General features: G+C 38.3%; 2 protein-coding genes across 2 annotated transcripts in view; one reads left to right on the top strand and one right to left on the bottom strand.

Annotated features, from left to right (window-relative positions):
- Positions 1 to 1,645: 1,645 nt before the first annotated feature.
- Positions 1,646 to 23,056, bottom strand: Cnrip1 (cannabinoid receptor interacting protein 1). Its single transcript, XM_004849942.4, has 3 exons — positions 22,320 to 23,056; positions 19,934 to 20,084; positions 1,646 to 2,656 (listed from the first exon to the last, which is right to left on the bottom strand). The coding sequence occupies exons 1-3, from the start codon at positions 22,496 to 22,498 to the stop codon at positions 2,492 to 2,494; spliced, it is 495 nt and encodes a 164-aa protein (XP_004849999.1). The 5' UTR covers positions 22,499 to 23,056; the 3' UTR covers positions 1,646 to 2,491.
- Positions 21,858 to 23,835, top strand: part of Plek (pleckstrin) — a 91,724-nt gene continuing 89,746 nt past the window's right edge. The window contains exon 1 of the mRNA XM_087216272.1: positions 21,858 to 21,960. The gene's annotated coding sequence lies outside the window, so the exon portion shown is untranslated. The remainder of the gene's footprint in view (positions 21,961 to 23,835) is intronic.

Raw genomic sequence — 23,835 nt, 5'->3', positions numbered from 1 at the left:
AGTAGAGAGACATGGCTACAACTTGTATAAAAATAGCCCTTCCAGATGGCTGAGGGGGAAAGTTACAACTCAGCAGCTTGATATAGCTGAGCACTCACATTTTGGAGTAGGAGGGGAGCTAGGAGAGAAGTAGCCAGAGAAATTGGGCTGAAATCCAATCATAAGTAGAACAGTATATGCCAGGAGCGGTCACTTAATGTGGGAGATTAGCTGTTAAGATTTCCTGTTACTTCATCTCCATCTCTTCCCCATCTCTGTTGATTCAACCTTCCTCTGGCCCCAAGGAAACACACACACACACACACCCTTCTTTATTTAAAGTAGTATAGTGTTTCATAAAGTACAGGCATTTTTAAATTGTCCACCAAACCGTAAATGTTAGAGGAGTTTGGAAATCACCTTGGTGCAGAGACAGGCAAACTGGAATGTAGAAATGTGAAGCAACCACTTAGGGTATTAGTGGGACTCAGACACAGCCTCTCCCATGGGGCTCCACTTCCTGTTCCTCTGTGGGAGGGTGTGTGCAGTTATACCAGGCTACAGTTCCACCAGTCCTGTCTTGACTCACCTCAAACTCAAAGTGAAGAATATTGCAAAAGTCATGGTATTGTTTCCACCCCTCAAAACAAATACTAAAGCTCTGAGAGATGAGCCACTGGCATGAAACAGCTTGTTCACAAATGAAATTATTTATTGGTCAAATGCTTACATGGATTAAAATGCATAGTTCTCTCATTTTTTAACCCTCTAATTGACCTGTATTCCTATTGGATATTCTGGAATTCTGGAAGAAAACTGAAGTCTTTGTAGTAAATCCACTGTTTTAAATCTCTCAATGTCTAAATAATTGAATGTTGGTTTTAAAAATATGTTAAATAGGAATGGGTTAGTGGCAGTCAAAATAGCTGCTGTCATTTTCAAATAATTAAATGAGCTAGTTGAGAAACACTTTATTAGCTCAAAGTCAAGGCATTGCTGTTCTCTGGTGGTAGTACAGCCTCACTGCAGGCAGGATACTTAGAGGTAGAGTTTTTACTGCCATCCTTCCAAATTCGGTTCTATAATAACTAATTCTTCAAAAATGCTTCCATTAATCTTGCATATTCTAGCATGAAAGATTTACAGGTACCAAAACACAAACAAAAAGCTAATCGCCAGACAACTTTTTCCAACATAGTAGGGTTTGTGCTACCCAAGTGAATATTACATTGTTGGAAAGTAGGATATTCCTTTTGAGAGGAAGCTCCTTTTCCTCTTATGAAACTACATGGATCACAGGCAACTTTATGCCAGGTACTGTGCATTGCCCTGAGAGAAGGTAAGGAGGTCTCAGGCCTGGTGTCCATGGCCTGTCACAGCTCCATGGTCTCCTACTACACTGCTGTGTAGTCAGCTAATGGAAAGTGGTCACCACAGGAGGAATGGAGAATAGGGACAAGCACTTTTTGACTGCCTACCAAATGCCTGGGTCTGTGCTACCTTGTTAAAGCTGGCAGGAACAGTCCTGTTAAATAAGTAAGGGACTTCTCCGCTAAGTACTGTACATTTCCCTTGCCCTGCAGCAGAAAGATCCAAGTTGACTGACCTGCAGCAGAGGTCCACTGCTAGACAGCTATTGCCCAAATTAAGAATCCAAGTAAGGGCATGATTTTCAATGTCTTTATTAAGAAATATCAAAAGTTTATTACAGACCCATACACAGTTTAACAAAGTTCAAGTGAAGGGGAATGTAGGGAGGCCATTGATATGGACATTTGAACACTAGGTTGAGCTTGCCAAAGGGGTGGCCCTATGACTGTCACTTTGCTTTTCAGTGGTCCACAGCAAGGCTTTTGTCCCTTTTCCAGTACACCATAGTACAAAACCTTCAGTTACTCGAAGGAGTATTCACATATTACAAATACTTCTAACATATTTATCCTTTTGTCATTCTTATTCCCTGAAAAGCTGAGCTGTTCATAGGGAGAACAGCATTTGAGTCCTGTTCCCTGCAGTTTGTATCCCATTTTCACAAAGTCTGCTTTGAAAGCTGACCAACACTGCATGGTACACATCACCATACCACAAATGGGAGGACCCAAACACATTGCTATTTTAAAAAATTTAACAATGGACAAAAAAAGGGTGGATTACTCATTTTGGAAACAAATCACAGTAGTCACTTAGTGGAACCCTCAGTACAAGACAAGCCTGTCAGTTCCACTGAGCTCCAGTCACAAGCGGTCAACAAGATGACCGAGCACGACTGGGTGCAGGAACACCAGCACAGAAAATAAGAACAAGCATTTTTGGGGGTAGTGCTTCACAATCTTTTACATCAGGAGTACTGTATCAGAGGGGAATTACACTTTGGAAATAATCAGGGCTAGTAGGTCATTGATTCCAGATGGGAAGCAGCCATGGTGTAATGTGCCTTGGTGAAGGCTTGTGCTGGTTTATCTAAAAGTAGGTTTCTGGAGAGCTTGTCCAGCAACATCAGAAAAAGCCATCTTCAGAGGAAGGACTCCTTGTTCACCCACATGAGACTGCGCGTCTCATTGGGCTTGCATTCATACTCAATGACAGAGAAGGGGCTTCCCCACTGGCAGTGGTCTCGCTTGTGGTAATTGTAGAACTTGACTTGCCACACTGTTTCGAAGGTCCCAATGTTCATGAACTGAGGGAAGAGAAAGATGCCCAATGAAAAGCTCAGTAGATGAGAGTGAAAGTCAGTGACAGGGTGCTTGATAAGCATGCATATCCAGGCAAGACTCTTTAGGTCTGCAAAGTTTAGCCCTTTCCTTTCATGACCCATCTTCCTTTATTCCTGGAGATATTTTCCTGAAAATCTGTCTGCATGTGCTGTCCTATTGCTTTTTAACAAAAACAACTCCCAAGTTTATCTGTTTTCCAAGTTTAATTTTCTGAAAATCATTCTAAGAATCTCAGTTTTAGACTTGACTCCAAAATGGTCCCTACCCTAAAAGGGGCACAGGGAAGAGAAGAGAGAGAATGATGTTTACTGCTGTCTTTTGGTTTCTCCTTCAGAAGACAGTGGTACAAGATAACATCTGTATAACACATCTAAACGTAAGACACAATGGTCCTTCTACCATTCCAGGGAAAGATATTTGACTTGAGGAGCCAACCACAAATACTTTACTGAAGTATGGGATTGTTAAAGACCCCACTTGATGAAAAATTGCGTTTTTATAAGTCAAAAGTCCATGCTCACTCCTCAGGTTTATATATATTTCTTTACCCTATATCATATTTGTGTATCTAGTATGTACCTTGCACATATAAAGTTTTATATAAGTCATGATTCTTGCTCCTAAGAAGTTTGCATTCTACTTCTAGAAGATAGGCTAGGCAAATCACTGCCCAGAATTCTCCTGAGGCACAAGGATACATTTCTCTTGTAGCTGAGAAGAGGGCACAGAATACTCTAGAGGCCACTGGGCAGATGTTCAAGTGGACTGTGGGGTTGCCTGACCCTGCCACCACCTTCTGGAGCTATTTAGGGGATCTGGCATTAAACAGCATGATGACTGTTGTTATTTTCTTCTATGACCCTCCTGTCATGGGAAGGGACAGGGACTGACTTGGCAGGATTCTTAGACTTGTCTGGAGCCAGGAGACATGGAGAGAAGAAGGGCAATGAGCAATAGGAGCTTCTGCTTTGCAACTGATACAGGAGGAGGGGAATCAGGTGCTTCCCAGATAGCTTTCCAAGATGCTCTCAAAATTATATCCTGCACTATTGCCTCAGCCTCTAATTTGATCCCCAAACAAGATCTGGGATTTCCTTTGGAAAATTTGCTTGATGTGAAACAGTAGTACCTCTAGGCCAACCTCCCATGTATGAAAATAAAGAATCTCTTTTTTAGAGAGTCGTGGCTTAAAGACCTCTACATACAAACATAGCAGCTCTTTTCATAATATCCCCAGATTGGAATTAACTCAAATGTTTATTTATTTGGTGATGGGCAAGTTTTAGTATATTTATAAAATGGCATTTTACTTAACTATAAAAAAGACATGCTGACTCAGGCAACAACAAGGATGGGTCTCAAAGACATACTGAGCAAGGATCCAGACCTCAGAGAAGACATTGTATATGATTCCATCTATGTAAACTTTTGTGTAATTATACAATACAATCCAGACTGACTGGAAACACCCATGGTTACTTATGACCTGGGATGGAAGGAATGATGCAAATGTGGAGGAGGAACCTTTTGTGGCTTATGGAAGCATTCAGTATCTGGATCAAGGTGGTGGATACCTGGATGCATATTGGTTGACACTCACTGAATTATATATTTTAAATGCATACATTTATTACATGTAAACTATACAACAAAACTGAGTAAGAAAAACAGAAATATCCATTTTGGGATACAGGTGTTCTAAACACCACTAATAGGAACTGAACTGTATAGCCTTTGAAAGGGTAATTTCCATTCAGTTAAAGTGAGTGTATGAGGGTCCAGCAATTCCATCCCTTGTAATTTATCTTAAGAACATCATAAAGTAACATGAAGTATCACCTTAAAAAGGACATTATAAAGTTTAAAGTAAAGAAAAATTGAAATTTAATTTTTAATTATTTTATATTGTCATATGAACTAAGCAGAGAACCATTATGAATGTGTAATACTATTTCAATTTAAATAATATCTGTTAATGTTGGAAACTGATGGAATATTTTATTTTCTTCTATATGCTATATGTATTTTTAAAATTTAATGATTAATTTTTACATCAGGAATGAATTAGGCCAAAATTACATTTACAAGTTTTACCAAGCAGTTGCTATTCTTAACATAAAAGATTAGAATAATTAATAAGAACTATTAAGAATATTTAGATAAAAGCCTTGAACACAGATCATTAAAAAATGGCTAGCATCCTAAAAACATTCAAATGTAATTACTAATTAAAGAAATACAAACTTAGTTACAGGCATACTGTTCAATCATCAACTTAGTAAAAAGTTTTAAAATTTCTTGCCAGAAGCAACCTAAGCATCCAACATTAAAAAATTATTTTGAAAAATTGTGGCATATCTGTATGATGGATTTACATGGCCATTAAAAAGGAAGGTAGAAATGTTGATGTGAGAAAATGGCTAGAATAATGTAAACAGGAAAGAGACTAGAACAATTCATATATGGATATGGATATGGATATGCATAGTATATATGGTGAATGTTTAAAATTTAAAAAAATTATTACTGTAAAAGACCCATTGCCATTAATCTCCCTCCCACTTCAAACATACTTATCCCATCATTTTTGCCAGTTTCTGAAGTAGTTCTGAAAGTCCTCTTTTTGAGTGTCTTTACAAGGTACGGTAAAAAATATGGTGAATGTTACTGCTGAGTACCATCCAAAGGAAAGGGAGACTCATAAAAACATTTATGGTGTATCCTCATCCACCTTATTCACCAGTTTTGGCACTGTGCGACCTCTGGCTTTCCTGAAAGTCCAAATGACCATGAAACATAAATGTTTTGAATCAATTCAAGATATTAAGGCAGCCATGACAGCTAATAAAATTATAGTTTTGTCCATAATAATGTAGTGGTAGTATGAATAAATGAAAGCTAATTTTACAATTCATTGAGACTTTTAAAGGCTTAGTATTATCATTAACCAGCACAAGAAACTGCAAAAAATTTAAGTGCAACTGAATTTTAAAACTTAATTAAAATTTCAATTAAAGAGTATTTTATTGTAAACACATTTATCAAACACCAGATAACCTTTTGAGAGAAACAGCAATCCGAAACCCTACTAGGTAAGAAACAACACTGAGATCTTCTTTGAAATAAATAGAAGTTGGCCATTAAAAAACCTAAGATGATTATGACCACAGGCAAGAAAAAAACTTAAGGTTTTTTATGTCTGAAAAAAGTTAAAAGTATGAAAGTCTCAATCTAACAATTCTTAGTAGCACAAGAGACCAAAATACAACCATGCTGACCACAAGTCATAGCTAAAGATATGAGATGTTTAGGTAGCTGCATTTCAGTTTTGATTTCTCTTCAGTTAATGTTGTTTAGTTAATGTTGTTCTCTTTAGTTCTATGGTTACGTGGAACTTAACTGCTGCTCACTGTGTATGTATTCTTCCTCTCTCCCATACCTTAGCTGTTTATACCTCCAATTAACCTTCTTTCTATTCTTTCTTTTGGAGTTCTACTTCCCAGGTGTCTTATACCTAGAGCTCAAAATTTCTCCTCATCTGGATAAGAACAGATAGGGTATCAAAAGCTGATATTCTTCTTAAAGAACAGAAGCACCTTTACAGTCTATTTCCTCCCAGGCCATCAGCCCCCTTCCAAGGAAAATTTACCCAGGCAGGCTCTGGGCGATGCAATTTATACTTGAGTGGAATTCTGTACATTTGTACAGGCAGTCTACATGATACATTCACCCACATCATTCCACTTTGATCTTGTGCCTATTTTTTTAATCTCCATTTTATGGATGAAAAAACAAAAATTTACAGAGGTTAAAACATTTTGCCTGAGGTCTAGTCTTCATAGCCAGCTCATTATAGGACCAGAATGAGAATTTGTGTCCTAATTCCTTGCTAGAAGCTATTATCACTGTACCAAACTGTTTATATAAGTAAAAAGGCCAAAAGTCAGTGGATAATTTTTCTTTTTTCTTCCTGAGAACTTACATGAATCATCACATGTAGAATCATTTTAGGATTTCCTATGGATTGAATATTTATATGCTCTCCCTCTCCCCACAACTCATAGGTTGAAACCTAAATTTCCAGTGTGATAATATTTAGAGGTGGGGCCTTTGGGAAGTAACTCAGTGATGAGGGTGGAGCCCTCATAAATGGGATTAGTGCCCTTGAAAGAAGGTATGTGAGAGAGGTAATCTGTTCTTGTTCTCTGCCATGTGAGGATACAGCAAGAAAGCAGCTGTCTATGACCTAAGAAGAGGAAGACCAGGAAGACCCACTCATTCAATCTGCTAGTGCACTGTTTTTTTTTTTTTAATTTCCCAGCCTCTAGAGCTGTGAAAAATAAATGTTTAAGCCACTCAATCTATAATATTATGTTATAGCATGCTGAGCTAAGACCGATTCTTCCTGGGTATTGTACTTGCCATAGTGTCCCATAAGTTGCAAGCCTAGGTATGCTTTTATTTCACAACGAATATGGAGGAGATCATATCCCAATTCTGAGGAGACTCATTTGTTGCCATCAAAGAGCTTATTTTATTCAGTCTCCCATACCAAAAAAAAAAAAGAGCTTATTTTAACTAGTTTTCCATAGTCTCATAAGCCTTTGAAGTAAAGCAGTTTTTTTGGGTTTTTTTTTGTGGTACCGAGGATCAAACTTGGAACCCTGTGCTTGTGAGGCAGGTGCCAGAACCACTGAGCTAAATCCCCAGCCCCAGTCTCATAAGGATTTGTCATAGAAGCCCCAGAGTACTTTTTTTCTCCTAGTACTAGGGATTGAACCCAGAGCCTCACACTTGCTAGGCAAGTGCTCTCCCACAGTTATACCTCCAATACCAAAACCTGACAAAGATAACACAAAGAAAGGAAAAAGACAGACAAAAATATCCTCATGGATCTATATGTAAAATTTGCTTATCATTTCTATTTGCTGGAAATAGTAAATTAAACCAAGTGATACATACTAAGGATAATACATCAAGACAAAGAGGAGTTTATTCTTTGAGTTAAGGATTACTTGGTATTTGAAAATGTCCCATATTAACAGAATAAAGGAGAAAAACCATGTGTCACATAATAATTCAGTCAATGATATATGGCTACATATATTGCTAATGACATCACAACCACTGTAGTTTTTGTTAAGTATTCTCTGTGGTGTTTGTACAATGATGAAATCACCTAATGATGGATTTCTCAGAATGTAACTCTATCATTAAGTGAGACTGTATCTTTTCTTCCAAGTGCTCAGAGGGCAGGAAAGACTTTCTTACTTCTTTCTGGAGCCATACTGGTTGAGGGAAGCACCGCTGCTGTAACTTCCCGAGGCCACCATTTCCCGCTGGCCCTCTGGTTTTAACAGGATGCATTTATACTTCTTCAGCACCGGGTGTAAACAAAACACTGGTGGGGCAGGGAGGATTAATTCAAACCATTTAGAAAGGACTTGATTCAAATCTTTTTTCTAATTGAGCCTGTAAAGTGAGGATTTCTACACTGTTTTGATTAAAGCAAGAGGATTTCTTATATGGTTTAGAGTTTGTCATCAAGAGAAAGGTGTTCTTGTTATACCCCTTGCTTGCCTATCCAGGAATCTGCAAAAAGGCTGGAAAACCTTAAGTTATTAACCAATTTTCAGTATATGTCTGTAAACCATAAGTTACAGATCCTCAGCCCTAGCTGTAAGCCTAGGCTCTCACACAAATGTTTATATCTAGAAGCAGGTGATTATTGCTCCCAATGATTGCACAGTTTTTGGCTTGAGAATCACCCATCTATTTGTATTGTATCTGTAATAGGCTGATTATAAAGAAAATGATTAAAACTAGAGAAGGGTTTCTGATCAAGACAGCAACTCTAATGTTAAGTTCAAATTTTCATTTGAGCTAGTGGTGATCCTTCAGTAGTCTTTCATACTCCACTAGGACATTTTAAAGTTGCTAATACTTCAAGCTTAAGTATAAAATATTGCATTATAGACACCATCTTCTTATAGACAATCTTGATATGTCCAGGTATATCCAATTACCTGTAATTAAAGAGCGAAGGGCCTGGATTATTTAAATTTACATAGTTCATCAAGGGAAACATCACCAGTGGGGTGCCTGAGGAAGTCAAGAAAGTCAGAATTAGAAGTGAGTCAGGAAAGTAGGTCACTACCTACCTCTGCAATTAACTGTGGGTCCCAGACACACTTTAACTTAGTGGGCCTGTTTTTTCCATACAGAATATAAGTGGTTTGTACCGTCTGATTTCTAAGGTTACTTTCAGTTTTAACATACTATAAAGACTACAAACTTACCCTTCAGGATGTAACAGTAGTGATTTTTTGAAGAAAGTCAGGCTCAGAAACTGCCATTTAAGGTGAAAAAAGACTGAAGGTGAGCAAATCCCTGTAGGATTTCTTTTTGGTTGGACACCCAGGGGAAGTCTAGGAATGTACCCCCAGAGACTTAGAAGATTTACATGATTTAAAAAAAAAGATGAAATACTAAGGGTCAGAAATTTGAGAAATTTTTAAAGCAACAGTAAATCCCTACATTTTCATTCAGTTCGTTTTCAGGTTACTTTCCACATATATGCCTTTTACTGTTGGAATACTCATATCAAAAGTTGAAAAATTATAATTAGGTTGTCCAACTACATATTGTTACTTTTTTTTGTTTTGGTAGCTGAGATGGAACTTGAGGTTTCACACATGCCAGGCAAGTGCCCTACCACTGAGCTACATCCCAGCCCTTATTGTCACAAGTCTAATAGTGACACAGGCCTCTAACATATCATGACAATTAGAGATATTAGATGTGTTGATTGACCCCATTGTAAAAATTCTCTAATAAATAATTTTACATTTGTATCTATCTCAACAGGAGTGAAATTTTTTGGTTAAAAGAAATGCATCTATATGGTTGCTACCACAAATGGCCATAGTGTTATTTTTTTCAAAGCATTATACATACCATTTTACAATGTGACCAGCAATAAAGAAGGCCTTATTATAATTATTACATCATTGGATATTACTTTCAAAATAGATTTTCTACTTTACTTTTCATCATAATTTTCAAGAATGCTAATTTTATTTCTTCTGTGGACAGTGTTCTTCATATTTTATTAATATTTCTCTTGAAGATTTTTTTAAAACATCAAAATCTCTTAAGGTAAAGTGTCATATTTTTCTCTTGCTTTATTTAATTTTTCCATTTTATAGAAACATAATCACACTTACGTTTATTTTTACTTTATAATTCTATTTTAAATTGAGAACATTATTTTTCCACAGTTGACAGCCTATTTTGATTTTTTTTGGGTAATTTTAGGTCTTATGTGATTTAACTTTTCCACCTCATTCAACCATAATTTATGTAGTTATACTGTCCATCATTTCAAAAAGGATTTGAGATAATGTTTAGCATTTTACATAAAATAAAAATACACAAATAAAAATAATGACATGGAAAGTAATGTAGACTTATTAAACATAATGCTTTGTTTGAACTTAGATTTGATTCTAAGCTGGTTGTCCATGTCAAAAAAATTTGTAGCCGGGTATAGTAGCACATGTGTGTAATTCCAACACTCAGAGAGGCTGAAGCAAGAGGATCACACTGGAGCCTGGTAGTCAATGTAGCGACTTAGCCAGCCTATGTCTCCTCATAAAAATTATAAAAGATCTGGGGATATAGTTTAGTAAAGGTCCCAGGTTCAATCTCCAGTACTGGAAAACAAAAGAATAGTATATTGTTTTTCGTCACAAGCTATATAAGGCAATATTATAGTGACTAGATAACCAAGAGTGGCTTGCCCCATCCTTCTTCTTTCGACAGGCCCTGAAGTAACTCAGGGAGCCTTGAGAGTCCAGGACACAGTTTGACAAAAACTCTGTTAAATTGCTCTCTTCATTAAAAAAGGAGAGAAATTCAGTTTCTCAAAAATCAGAAAACAAAAGGGCTTTCTAGATCTGACTTCTAAATCCAAACAAAAAACAAACCAAAAGACTTTACATGGAACATTAAAGAGCTTTTAGCTGGGAGTTGTTCCTACACACAGTTACTTTTTAAATTTTCACAGCACTTGAGAGGCTACTGGCAAAATGTAATTCAGTGAAAATGTTTCTAAACTTATTTAAGGATGTAGTTTTAAATTCCTTTTGAAATGGTCTATCAATATTTACATGCCTCTCTCAGACCTTGTTACGACATAAGTACATTGCCTGTCTGATGTAAAAAAGATATTTATATTCTTAGAAGTCTGAAAATACATTTTGAAATTTTTGAAATATTTTCCTTAGTAAAAATACTATAGACACAATAAAATTCCTAAAAGGCAAAAATCAGGGACTAAATGAAATGTTAATGATATTTCCCCCAAATACCTTTATTTTTGGCTCTGACTTTCTTGGGGAAATTTTGGCAGACTTTATGCTAAGTAACAAAAAGATAAAATAAACAAACAAACAAACAGAAAAACTGAGCAGAGATATCAGGTGCTGCACAGTGCCAGGAAGACAGAGTTTTGTGTCCAGGTAGATAGAATATAAAAAAGGCAGTAATACAGGTTGAACAACCCTAATCCAAAAATTGGAAATTCTGTGAAATCTGACACTTTTTGAGCACCAATATAATACTTTAAAAAGTTGGGGTTTTTGGACATTTTAGATATTGTGTTTTCAGATTAGAGATGCTCAACAGGTAAAGTGTATGCAAATATTCCAAAATTTGAAAAACTTTGAACTCTGAAGTACTGCTAGTCTTAAATATTTTGGATAAGGAATATCCAACCTGCACCAAAAAGAAGAGGTAGAAACTATAGTCAATATTATCCACAATGTTTAGTTTATACCCCCAAATTATTAGATATGTAATGACATAGGAAAGTGCATTTCATATCCAGGAAAAGAGTCAGTGTATAGCAGCTTACTGTAAATGGAACCAGATATTGGATTTATCAAAGGTTTTACATCTCTCTTTTTTTTTTCTTTTTTTTTTTTTGTTACCAGGGATCAAACTTGGGTCCTTGCACTTGTGTAGCAGGTGGCAAAACCACTGAGCTAAATCCCTGGCTATCAAAGATTTTAAACCAGCAATTATAAATATGCTCAGAGGAATAAAGAAAAACATGGGCTCTATAAACAAACGGATAAGGGATTATGAGCAATTGAAACTATAAAAAATATCAAGAAATTCTGGAGCTAAAAATTGTTAGAAATTTAAGTATGATATAGCAGAAGAAAGAATTAGTAAGCTTAAGGATGCATAAAAAAGTATCTAAGTATCCATTAAAATAAAAAGAAGAAGAAAACTGAACAGAACCTCAAAGACTGGAGGGGTAATACCAAACTTCCTGACATAGGTTTGTTTTGGGTCCTAAAGGGAAAATAGAACAAAAGATTATTTTGAAAAAGATGCCAATAAATTTGACAACTGAAGTGAAATACTTCAAAGGCAAGTTACAAAAATTCAAAAAAATAAAATGTGGATAGGCCGGGGATTTAGCTCAGTGGTTCCAGCGCCTGCCTTGCAAGTGCAAGGTCCCGAGTTCGCTCCCTGGTACCAAAAAAAGAAAAAAAAAATGTGGATAGACAAAAGTAAGAAAACTGTATTTGTATTTAAAACCCTTTAAAGAAAGTAAAATGTATGCATTTAGAAGTACAAAACTATTTCACAAAATAATGGTTAAAATAATCCATATTTTGTGAAAACTTTTTTGTTTGTTTGTTTTTTGTTTTTGGTACCGGGGATCAAACCCGGGTCCTTGTGCTTGCAAAGCAGGCAGAGGAACCACTGAGCTAAATCCCTGGCCCTCGTGAAAACTTTTTCTAAATTTAAGAAATTTAGCTGGGCATGGTGGTGCATGCCTGTAATTCTAGTACTAGGGAATCTGAGGAAGGAGGACTGCTGTGAGCTCAAGGGCAGTCTGAGCTACATAGTGAGATCATGTCTAAAAAAAAAAACCTCCCAAAAACCAAAAAAAAAGAAAAAAATTAATTCAATGTTTTCCAGGAAGGAAAGATACAAAGAAAAAACACACTTAGGCACATCACAGCCAAATTAGTGGAAACCAGAAAGAACTCTATAGTATAGAAAGGGATAATTTTACTGTATATGTATTATACCTCAATTAAAAATTTTAACAGAAAAAGAAAGGAAACAAATAGGACCAGAAAACAAATGAAATAGAAAAATGAAGAACAAGCATGTAAAACAAAGCTACAATTTTGGAAAAGCCAATAAATCTCTAGCTAGACTGAGCAGGGAATAAGTGAGACATACTTTGATCTGATAACTTAGTTGAAATGAATTACTTTAAAGGCAATTTATAAAAGCTCAAGAAATAAAGTATGGGGATAGTTGTGGTGGCACATGCTTGAAATCCCAGTACTTGGGAGGCTGAGGCAGGGGGATCATCACGAGTTTGAGGCTAGCGTGGGCTATATAGTTAGCTCAAGACCAGCCTGACATACATATCAAGATTGTGTCAAAAAAGAAAAAGAAAAAGAAAAAGAAATAAAATGTGGATATTCTAATATGAAGAAAATTGAATTTGTCAGAAGCCCTCAAATAAAGTACAATGTGTGCCTTCAATGGTGGATTCTATGCAGCATAAGGAATAAGATACATCCTACACAAAATATTCTAGAAAATATTAACACTTTCCAAATCATTTTATGCAGCCAGCATTAACTTGATACTGAAACAAGATAAATATAAGAAAAACACAGACTAATCTCTTCCAGAGGCATAGATGTAAAAATTCCAAAAATAATTAATGATTCAAATCCAGCCACACATACAGAAAAATGTACCATGACTAAGTAGTAGTTATCCTGGGAATTCAAAGTTATTTTAACACTGAAAATAAATCGATGTAACCTATTTAAAAAAAGAAGAAAACGATGATAATCTCAAGAGACAGAAAAAGTTGAAAATATTTTATAACATCAGGATAACTCTTTAGTAAACTAGCAAGAATCTTCCTTAACTTTCTAAAAAGATTTATAATGTAAACTATGCAGCAAACATTTTACCTGTTGTTGAAAAACTGAATGGTTTCTCCGTATAGCTAAGGGACCAAGAAGTCTACTGTTTTAATTTCTATTTGGCATCATTCTGAGACCCTAGCCATCATAATCTGGCCATAAAATTTAAAAGGAATGTAGGTTGAGAAAGGAGAAAAACTGTTTTTATTTATAGATGACATTAACCGCATATGTAGAAAATCCTAGGCATTTTACAAAAAAAAGATAGTTGGATTAATTAATGAAGTTAGTAAGATCTCAGGATTCAAGATCAATATACAAAAACTAATTTTTCCCATATACTGTATCATCAGTAAGAACAATTTCACTTATAGAAGTAGTCAAAAATATGAAATAACTAATGACAAATTCAACAAAATATATCTGAATATTGTAACAATGCAGAGAAAATTAAAGATCTAAATAGAGATATTGTATTTGTGGATTAGAAGACTCAATATTAAGATGTCAATTTGTAGAGTTTTGACATCAATATTAAGATGTCATATCTCTCCAAATTGACCAAGGATTTTTTTGGTGAAATGTTCTTGCTATGTTGCCTAGGTTGGCTTCAAACTTCTGAGCTCAAATGATCCTCCTTCCTCAGTTTCCCAAGTAGTAGGACTGTACATGCCACTATGCCTGGCTGACCTATAAATTTAATGTGAACTTAATATGCCAATTTTTATAGAAATTCACAAGTTCATTCTAGAATCCAGACAAAAATGCAAAGAATGACAAACAATTTTTGCCCCTCCCCCAAGAATTTCTTTTAAATACAAAACTGAAGTCCTTATGTAAACACTATAGTAGAGATCATGAAACAAAATTCTGTTGGGGGCCAGGGATTTAGCTCAGTGGTGCCACTGCCTGCCTTGCAAGCACAAGGTCCTGAGTCTGATCCCTGGTACAACAACAAAAAAAATTCGGTTGGACCTTCTAGGTCTTTTGCATTTCCAAATTTAAAAGATTGGCATATATTGAATATGTAAAACAACTAAAATTCTCATACTTTGTTGGTGAAAATAAAAAATTGTACAACAGTCTGAACATTTCTTATATAAACATACACTTACCCTGTGACTTAGCAATTCTCTTAAGTATTTACTCAAGGGAAATGAAAACCTATGTTCACAATGAGACTCATATCGAAATGTTCAATGATACTTTATTCATAATACCAAAAGCTCAGAACAACCAAGGTGTCCATTTATGGTACAAGGATAAATATATGTAATATGTGTTATCCAGTGATAAAAGAAACCAATTATGGATAAATGCAACAACATAAATGATCCTCAAGAACATTATATTAAGTGAAAGAATTTAGACAACATTGTCATTTTATTTACATAACAATTTTGAATAGTTAAAAGTAACATTGAGACAGCAAGCTCAGGTTGGGCTAGAGTTGGCAGCACTGAATACAAATGAGCATAAGGGAATTTTCAGGGTGCTGGAAATGTTCTCTGTCTCTATGGAGAGCAGTCAGCAGTTGTACTTACATTTCAAGTTGGTGCAGCTATGTATGTAAATCTTACATCAGAGTTATTTAAAAACTTTCAATAAATTCGTATAGGTATTAGGATAAATCAAAAAAGAAAGGTCTTCTATATTAGTTTTGTGCTGCTATAGCAGAATACCTGATGGTGGGTACTTTATAAAGAAAAGAGATTTATTTATATCACAGTTTAAAAGGTTGAAAATCTAAGTTCAGATAGTTCCATCTGTTTGGCCCTAGTTGGAATCCCTCTGGTGGAAAGGGTAATGGCAACATGCAGAAGGGGCCAAGCACTTGGAGTGGCTTTGCTTTATAACAAACCACTCCTGAAAGAACTCTGTGAGATCACATCAGTCCCTTCCAAGGCAGTGCCCTGTGACCTAATTACCTAGCACTAGGCCCCATGTCTTAAAGTTTTTTCAACACTAGGGACCAAGGTTCTAGTACATGAACCTTTGAGGGAAACACTCACCCATATCCATGCCATACACAGCATCCTAGAACGTCTAACCCCTACTAACCTCTCTAGCCTTGTCAGAGAGAATCTCGCTGGGCTTCTCTCCTCCATTAGAACAAATGCCGTCCCCCCAGCTCTTGACTTTTGCAGCTCCTCTTTCCCTGAGTCTCCTCTGCCCTCTTAACTGTTACTCAGCCTTTATTTCCTTCTTCTTCCTTTTTTTTTTTTTTTTTTGGTACCCTGGTTCGAACTTCAGACCTTGTGCTTGCCAGGCAGGTGGCAGCACCACTGAGCTAAATCCCGGCCCCCTTTATTTCCTTCTCAAGAAAGCCATTTCCCAAGTCTTGAACTAAGATAAGAGCCCTGGCATATGCTCCAAGGGCACTATTACTTTTTTACTACACTTTTTATTATAGTAATTATTTATCTCTTTATTGATAATCATATATAAAATATGTTTCCACCCTCTTCATGACAAGGTTTGTGAAGCAAGGGATATTTATTTTGTTTACCACTCTTCTCTCAGAGCCCAATGTAGAGGAAATCCTCAAATATTTGCTGATAAAACGAGCAAATAAAAAACTAATCTAACAATACTAAATATAATAGTAGCACATTGAATTTAGTGAGATACCAAAAATAATACATCATGTTTATGTAGAGCTTATTTTAGGAATTGAAGAGTAGTTTAGTATTTGAAAGTGTATCATTGCATAATGCAACTCATTAATATATCAAAGAAGATAAATTTTCTCCATCCAGGGAAAAAGAATTAGATAAAATTCAACAAACCTCCCAATTAAAAAAAAAGCCTGTTAGTAAACAAGAACATTACTGGTTTAACACAATAAACATCTGAAGCTAACATTGTACCCAAGAGAGAAACTCAGGAAGCAAGACACTCCTTACCATCACTAATAGTCAACATTTTTCTAGAACTATTAGATGATACAATGAGTCTAAAAAATAATCAGAAAATGACACAGTTACATGCAGGTTATGACTATCTAAACATCCTAGATAATTAACTGCAAAATTTTGGTAAGCAAGTTCAATAAGGTGGTCAGTTATAAATACATGAATATATATTATTAAAAATGTATTTAAAATAATTCAAAATTGGCATAAGAACTGGCATAAGAATCAGTGAACTAGATTAGATAATGGAGAACTATATTTAAAGAAATTACTATGAAAATGAACACTGGAGAAGAATAGATTTTTTTATTTTGGTACTGGGAATTGAACTTGGGACCTTGAGCTTTTGAGGCAGGTGGAGGAACCACTGAGCTAAATACCCTGCCCAAGAATAGATTATTTTAAAAATTGTTTTAGGACATTATGAACAAATATACTCCAAAAGGAAACTGTGAAATAAAAAATATTTAAATCTAATTCATCTAAAATCAAAAAAATGAATCCATGAAAGTTCAGATGAAAACATACAAGTACAGTTGCATATGTTAGGGAAGACTTTCTAAGCTGGATGGATCCTAAGTGCGAAACATTTAAAATTTATATTGTAAATAAGGGTAAATTTCAAATGATAAAGGATGAGCACACTCAAGATGTAATAAAACAGATGACTATTTCTAATTTAATTTTTAAAAACCAGTAAGACACATAGTATAAAAGCAATGGACATTAATCTACAAAGGAAATGCAAATAGAAAATAAAAATATGAATATTTCAAATTTTAGCAGTCACTAAAGATATAAACATTAAAACATTCTACCTATGAAATTAAAGATATTTTAAAGTGTTTTCTTATACCAACTGTATAGGGACATGTATCATTTAAATGCAGATGATATGAGTATAAATTGCCTAGCTTTCTTAGATGTCATATAAAAAAATGCCTTAGAACATAATGCATCTTAAGTCTTTTTATTTCCTCTCCCCCTTCTCTCCCTTTATATCTTGGAAATCTTAAGGTTTTCAAGTACTGGAAAGATTAGGTCTTAGATCTCAAAGTTCATTCCACAGACCATCTTCCTCAGGACCAATTCTCTGGTAAGCATGTTGAGAATCCAATTTCTTTGGGCTCACTTTGTACCTTTCCTAAAATCACTGGAGATGGAAACTAAGACTGGCATTTTAAATAAACTCCTAAGGAGATTTTTATGCTTGTGGTATTTGTGAACATTTGTGATCTCCCTTACAAATCTAGAGGGGAGACAATTCAAATGGTTTTGTTTGTTTTGGTGGTGGGGGGAGAGGTGAATCTTGCATGCTAGGGAAGCACTCTACCACTGAGCTACATCCCCAGATCTTTTTAATTTTTGAGACAGGGTTCAGTAAGTTGCTCAGGGTGACCTCAATTATGTGATCCTCCTGTTTCAGCCTCCAGTGTAGCTGGGATTACAGGTGTGCACCAGCACTGTGCCTGGCTTCAAGGTTGTTCATGCAGAGAGAAAAGACTGTTCAGTTTTTGGTTTTTTTTGGTACCGGAGATCAAACTCCGGTCCTTGTGCTTGTGAGGCAGGCAGTAGAACCACTGAGCTAAAGCCCCGGCAAGGCTGTTCAGTTTTTACAGCAGCAGTGTAGGTGAAGTTTTCTTTTTCTGTGTTTTGGCTTACTTCACTATCTATTGTATTGTACATATAGTTAATTCTATGTCTTTAACCTTTTATCAATTTGACGTTTTGTTCAATCAATATTACTTTGCTATAAATATCATCTCATAACACACAGATTGCCCTGAATGGCCCTCTGTATCAATGGCCAATCTGCATCAATGGACATCTGACCTTCTATTGAAAACATTCAGAAAATAAAAATTGTGTCTGTACTGAATATGTACAGACTTTTTTCTTGTCATTATTCCCTAGGCAATACAACATAACAACTATTGACATACTGTTAGGCAGACAGTTAGTCATTAGCAGCCCTAGAGACAGGTGACTGGGGGCTAACTGAAAAGTCAAGATGACATGGTTTTTCCTCCTTCGCTTTCTTGAATCATTAACTATAGATAAGATTCCACTCAAGCTTGTGCTTTTAAACTTTAAGCTCAGGGAATATAACATCCTCTAAGTGTGCTGATAAGGTCCTGGAGCCAAGTAAAGTCCAGATCATGAATGAAGGCTTTGAAAGACCTCAAAACAAATTAAGGAGACACACCCACCTACAGAGTTGTACCTAGGGACCCACTGCTCTTTGAAGTAGGTAAACACAACCCATTTTATTTGTATAACAACAATGACTTTGGAGGAAAGAAAGATATTCTTTGAAAGACTCAGTTAATCATATCAATGGCGAGGCTTAGTGGCCCATCCCTGTAATCCCGTTTACTTGGAAGGCTGAAGCAGGGGGATAGCTGAGGATCAGCATGAGTTCAAGGCTGTCTTGAGCTTCATAATGACTTCAAGGCCAGCCTGAACTACATAATGAGACCTTGTCTCAAAAAAAATCACATAAACATAACCTGTGACCTCATTCAGTACAACTGTCATTTTGTCACTTTCCCACCCTCATGTTTGAAGTTTTATTTTCTCCCTCTCTCTCTGAAAATCTATCATTTTGCAAAAAACTCTACCTATACTCTATATGATGGCCTATGTGCCTTGTTTGAGATCATTCATCAAAGACACAAAGAATCAAGGTGTATTGCCAGTTTCTTGTGGTGTAGCACCTTGCTGTGTTAGAATTCTGCTTCTAGTAGCAATACCATTTGTATTATATTAGGTATCACCAGAAACAAACATAGGTTATATGTAAATACCATGCCACGTTTCTAAAGGCTTTGAATATCTGCAGATTTTGGTATCTGCAGGGGGCTCTGGAGACAATGCCCCATGGATACTCAGGGATGGCTGTATTATATCTTGGTAGCACTTGATACTGAGGGGTTTATTATTTTCTATGGCTAGTCACTTTTTAATCTCTATTTAGAGTAGATGCAAGTAGCAAAATGTCATTCAACAAATCAACTTTTTCAAAGCTGAAACACTGTAGGTTACTTGGAATTAGAGACTGTGAAGGGTCAATTATCTAAATCAGTCCTGATGTAGAATATAAAAGGGAAAATGGCAGTATGGGTACTCTCTTCAGAATCATTTGCCTGGTGACTTTAAGCATCTATTCTATAGGGTCAGTCTGTCATAGAAGAGAACAGTTATTTCTCCTGCAGATCCATGAAGGAAATTCCATCTCACTTCCACCGCAATTGGCTCCAATACACCTTTTCTTAAAGATGTGATATTTTTCCTCCTAATGCTTCCATTTTCCATGAAATACACCACCAATCTCCCAACCCAGCCTTACCGGCATGGTGATCTGGATGGGTTGTCGTTCTCCACTCTTGGTTGGGGCCACACCTTCTGTGTCATATGCGCCCGTATAAACAACTCTATCTCCATCAGGTTCTTTACACTTCAGCTCCAGTGGGACAAGCACACCACCAATGGAAATGTTCCTGCAAATGGACTTCAGTTGACTATATCTGGTAGGGATTAGCTTGGGTGCCCTGTCCTGGTTTGGACCATAATTCTAGGCTGCAAACCTACAGGGTCTGGGTAAGGGAGACATTGTGGTAAGGTAGAAAGTTCTGAAAGTTCAGGAGGATAGAGTTCTACAACTAACCAGTCACGTGACCATACCAACTACTTCATCTCTTTGTACTGACCTCAGTATTCTCATGTAAAATACCTCTATGAGGCTGAGGTGGATGCTATCAGTGTTTCTCCTCTTTACTCAGCAAAATAATCTGTGGAGCTATTAAAAATTGACCTATACCCAGTTTCATCTCAAATCCCAGAGACTAGGATTCACTGGTCTGGGATGTAGTTTGGCGCTGGTAAATTTATTTTAAATGTATCTAGGTAATTCTTATGTGGAGGTAAGGTCAAGAACCAGTGATTAGCTCTCTAGTGACTTGTTTTTTCTGTTCCAACAATTACAAGTTCTATGATTTGATGAAACTCTTTTTCAAGTCTGTCACACCACCAGAAATTCTCACAGGCATCAATCCTCTTTTAGGTTAGTTGTTCTTAATGCAGAGTCCCTGACCCAGCAGTATCAGCCTCACCTATCAGGACATAAACCTTTAGGCCTCAACCTAGCACAGGAAACTAGAAACTCCAGGGAGGACCCCAGTCATCTATGTCTTAAGCCCTCCAGGTGATTCTGACATACACTAAGGTCAGAACTACTGGATTGGGGCATCTAGAAATTCTTTTTTTTTTTAATCAGTACCTGTTTGTGATAGGTAATAAATATATTCATCTTGGGGAGTTGGTCCATGTATATATCATATCTTAATCCTCTTCACTTCCCTTTCCCCACCACTCTTTCCATCTCTACATTCCTGGCCCATTTGCAAAAAGTCTATCTCCTTGTTTCCTCTTATTTTTTATTTTTGCTCTTTAAATTATTTATACTTTGGGTTTCTTGTAGAGAAATCCTTCATAAAACTAAAGTGTAACTAGAAAAAAAATCTTTGTCATTAAATCTGGGTTTCGACTAACTTGAGATTTAGAGAATTACCCTAAAGGAAATGGCAGATAGAACAGATGGGTGAGGGGAAGAGGCTGCCGGGAAAGAAGGGAAAGAAAAACCCTAGAATATACGCTCATGTTGGTAACACTGGGTGATGCGAGGGCAAGGGTACATGGACTTGTGGGGCTGCTGCCAAATAGATGGACCAAAGCACCAGGAACCCTCCCTGTATAGTTCTGGGTCCTTGCATAGAAGGCTAACACACGTTTACTACATTAAAACAAACTATCAAAGTATTAATGGATTCAAAATCCTCTCCTCCCACAGTACTTAGTGGATACCATAAATGTTGGTTTATTTTCTCCTTACAGACCAGGTAATGGACCCACCCATGGATTTTCCCCTACCCCTACAGCTACTGCACCGCTCCTCACTGACTTTCTTGCCAGGGGTTCACAGGTGCCTCATCTCCTGGTAGCTGGGAAGAGGTAATCCCTGCCTGTAACAAACCAAAAACAGCCTCTTGTGTGTGAGGATGCTGTTCATCCCAGGCAACATCACTGGACCGAACAGACAACTCGAGCAGAAAAGAAAAGTAGGGAAGACATAAAATTGTGAAACTAGGCCTGAGCTGAGGCCATGGCCTCTGACTTGTGCCTGCAGCTCCAGCCCAGGGTCCCCGCCTCCTAAGGGTTGAAAGAAGAGTGGAGACGTCCCTCAGGGAGCCCCCCAAGCCACCCATCCCCCGCCTTTACATCTCATTCCTCAGCCGTATTTCCTCCTCCAGTCTTGCAGGTAGAAACCGGTAGAAGCCGGCGGGATGCCAGGACAGAGCCAGGAGGGCTGGTATTGCGGTAGGTGAACCCCTTGGCGACCTTCTCCCATCTGCCCCACCCGACCAGCTGCGCTTCAGAGCCCGTAGCTGAACGGAAAGGAAATTTACAAGGACCCCCGCCCGCCACCCCGCCCAGGGCTTCTTGTAGCTGATTTAAACGGACCCCCTAAGGTCACTGCGATGGTGGGGGAAAGGGGAACAGAGTAGTACAAACATAAGACAGGAGAGGACCAAGCGGGACTGGGAGCTCTTCCCCCACCCCTGGCCCGCTGGGCGCGCGGCGCGAGACCAGAGGGCCCGGTGAGGCTCAGCTGTCCCGGGGTCCGCGCCCGCACCCCACTCCTCCCCGCCGGCAGCCACGGCGCGCCCCGGACTCACTCGACCTGCAGCGTGGCGGGCTTGATCTTCACCTCCACCTTGTATGAGGAGCCAGTGAGCAGCTTGATGGTGCGGTTCTGGCCGAAGCGCTGCCCATCCACCTTGTAGAAGACAGGCCCGTCGTTGGGCTGGATGCGGAGCGCGATGGAGAGGCGCACGAGGCCAGGCAGGTCCCCCATGGCTGGGCGAGAGGCTGGCGCGGCGGCTCCGCGGGGCGGAGGACAGCGGGGCTTCGAGCGGGCAGCCGGAGCGCGGTGGGCGGAGAGGACTGGCGGGGAGGGACCAGGAGGGGGTGGCAGGGAGGCAGCAGCTAGGAGCGGTCGCTGCCGTCCTTTGGGGCTTCTGTTTGGCAGCCCCGGAGGCTGTGGCCCCCCCCAGCAGCCGGCAGCAAAACGGGCTCCAGAGACAGCTCCGGGGCCACCAGTTGTCCCATTGCCCTCCGGGGCTGCTCCGGACTCTCAGGCCGCAGCGCCAGTCAGCACAGCTGGGGGCGAGAGAGTTAATCCTGTTTACGCACCACAATCCCCTCCAACAGGGGAAGCGGTCATTTAGGCTCCTCCTAGAACAAACAGCAAGGGCGGGAGGAGAAGATGGGGACGGGGCAGGGCCTGGGGCCCAGCAACTGCTACACCTAGGAGCAAGATCCTCCCAAGCTGGACACTGCCTCGGTCAGAGGGGATGTGGATTCTACCGCTGGCGGATCGGGCCCAGCCAGGCCGGAGGAGGCTGAGAGGGGAAAGGAAAACGGGAAGTGGGTAGGAATCTGCTAGCTAGTGATTTAAAATTCAGGAAATGAGAGTCTTTCCAAGGCACAGGGAAGACGCGATTTCAACTAATGGGCACTGCGAGCCACATTGGATTAGGAATGTACGGAGAGAAAAAAATTCTGTTCAAGGAGCTACACTTTCTTGTAGGTGTGTAGCTTGACACACATCTTGAATCAAGAATGACACAGTGTAATTAATCACATATATTTACACAGATCTCAGAGGATGAGCTATTAACCCTGTAAAAGGTAACTAGCTTGTGCCTAAGGCAGACCTGGTGACACGGGCCAAGAGGAAGGATGGGCCAGAGGATTGTTGATGAGAAACCTCATGCCACACCACAGAGTTCAAATTTGCCTATCAAGCGTGATTTGAGAGTCTTTGTGGTAGAGGTTGCTTATCAGCTGGTGATTGGGGGAGGCAAGGAGACATACACCAAGTGTATTGGGGCTGGGAATGACTTCAGAGGACGCAGAGCAAGTGTCTGCTTCAGCACCACCCAGGTGGATAGTACCAGAGCCCGTGAGCACACCTGGGAAAAAAGCAGGAGCGGATTCCTGAGAACGCTAGGAAGGGATGGGCCTGAAAGTTTTTATTCGCCCAGGTTAGACTGATTTTCTTTAGAAATAATATCCCCCCCTCTGCCTCTGATGTATATATATACTGATGTTTACTGCAATACTGGTTGCAAAAATCAAATCAGAATGCAATGTCAACCAATAAAGAAATAGTAGAATAAATCCTCATAT

The sequence above is a fragment of the Heterocephalus glaber genome, unplaced genomic scaffold, assembly GCF_053883595.1.
Source record: "Heterocephalus glaber isolate CG9 unplaced genomic scaffold, H.glaber_assembly_v1.0 deba00001457, whole genome shotgun sequence".
Lineage (NCBI taxonomy): Eukaryota > Metazoa > Chordata > Mammalia > Rodentia > Bathyergidae > Heterocephalus > Heterocephalus glaber.
Note: the sequence above shows the minus strand (reverse complement) of the source record. Positions and strands in the feature narration are given on the sequence as shown.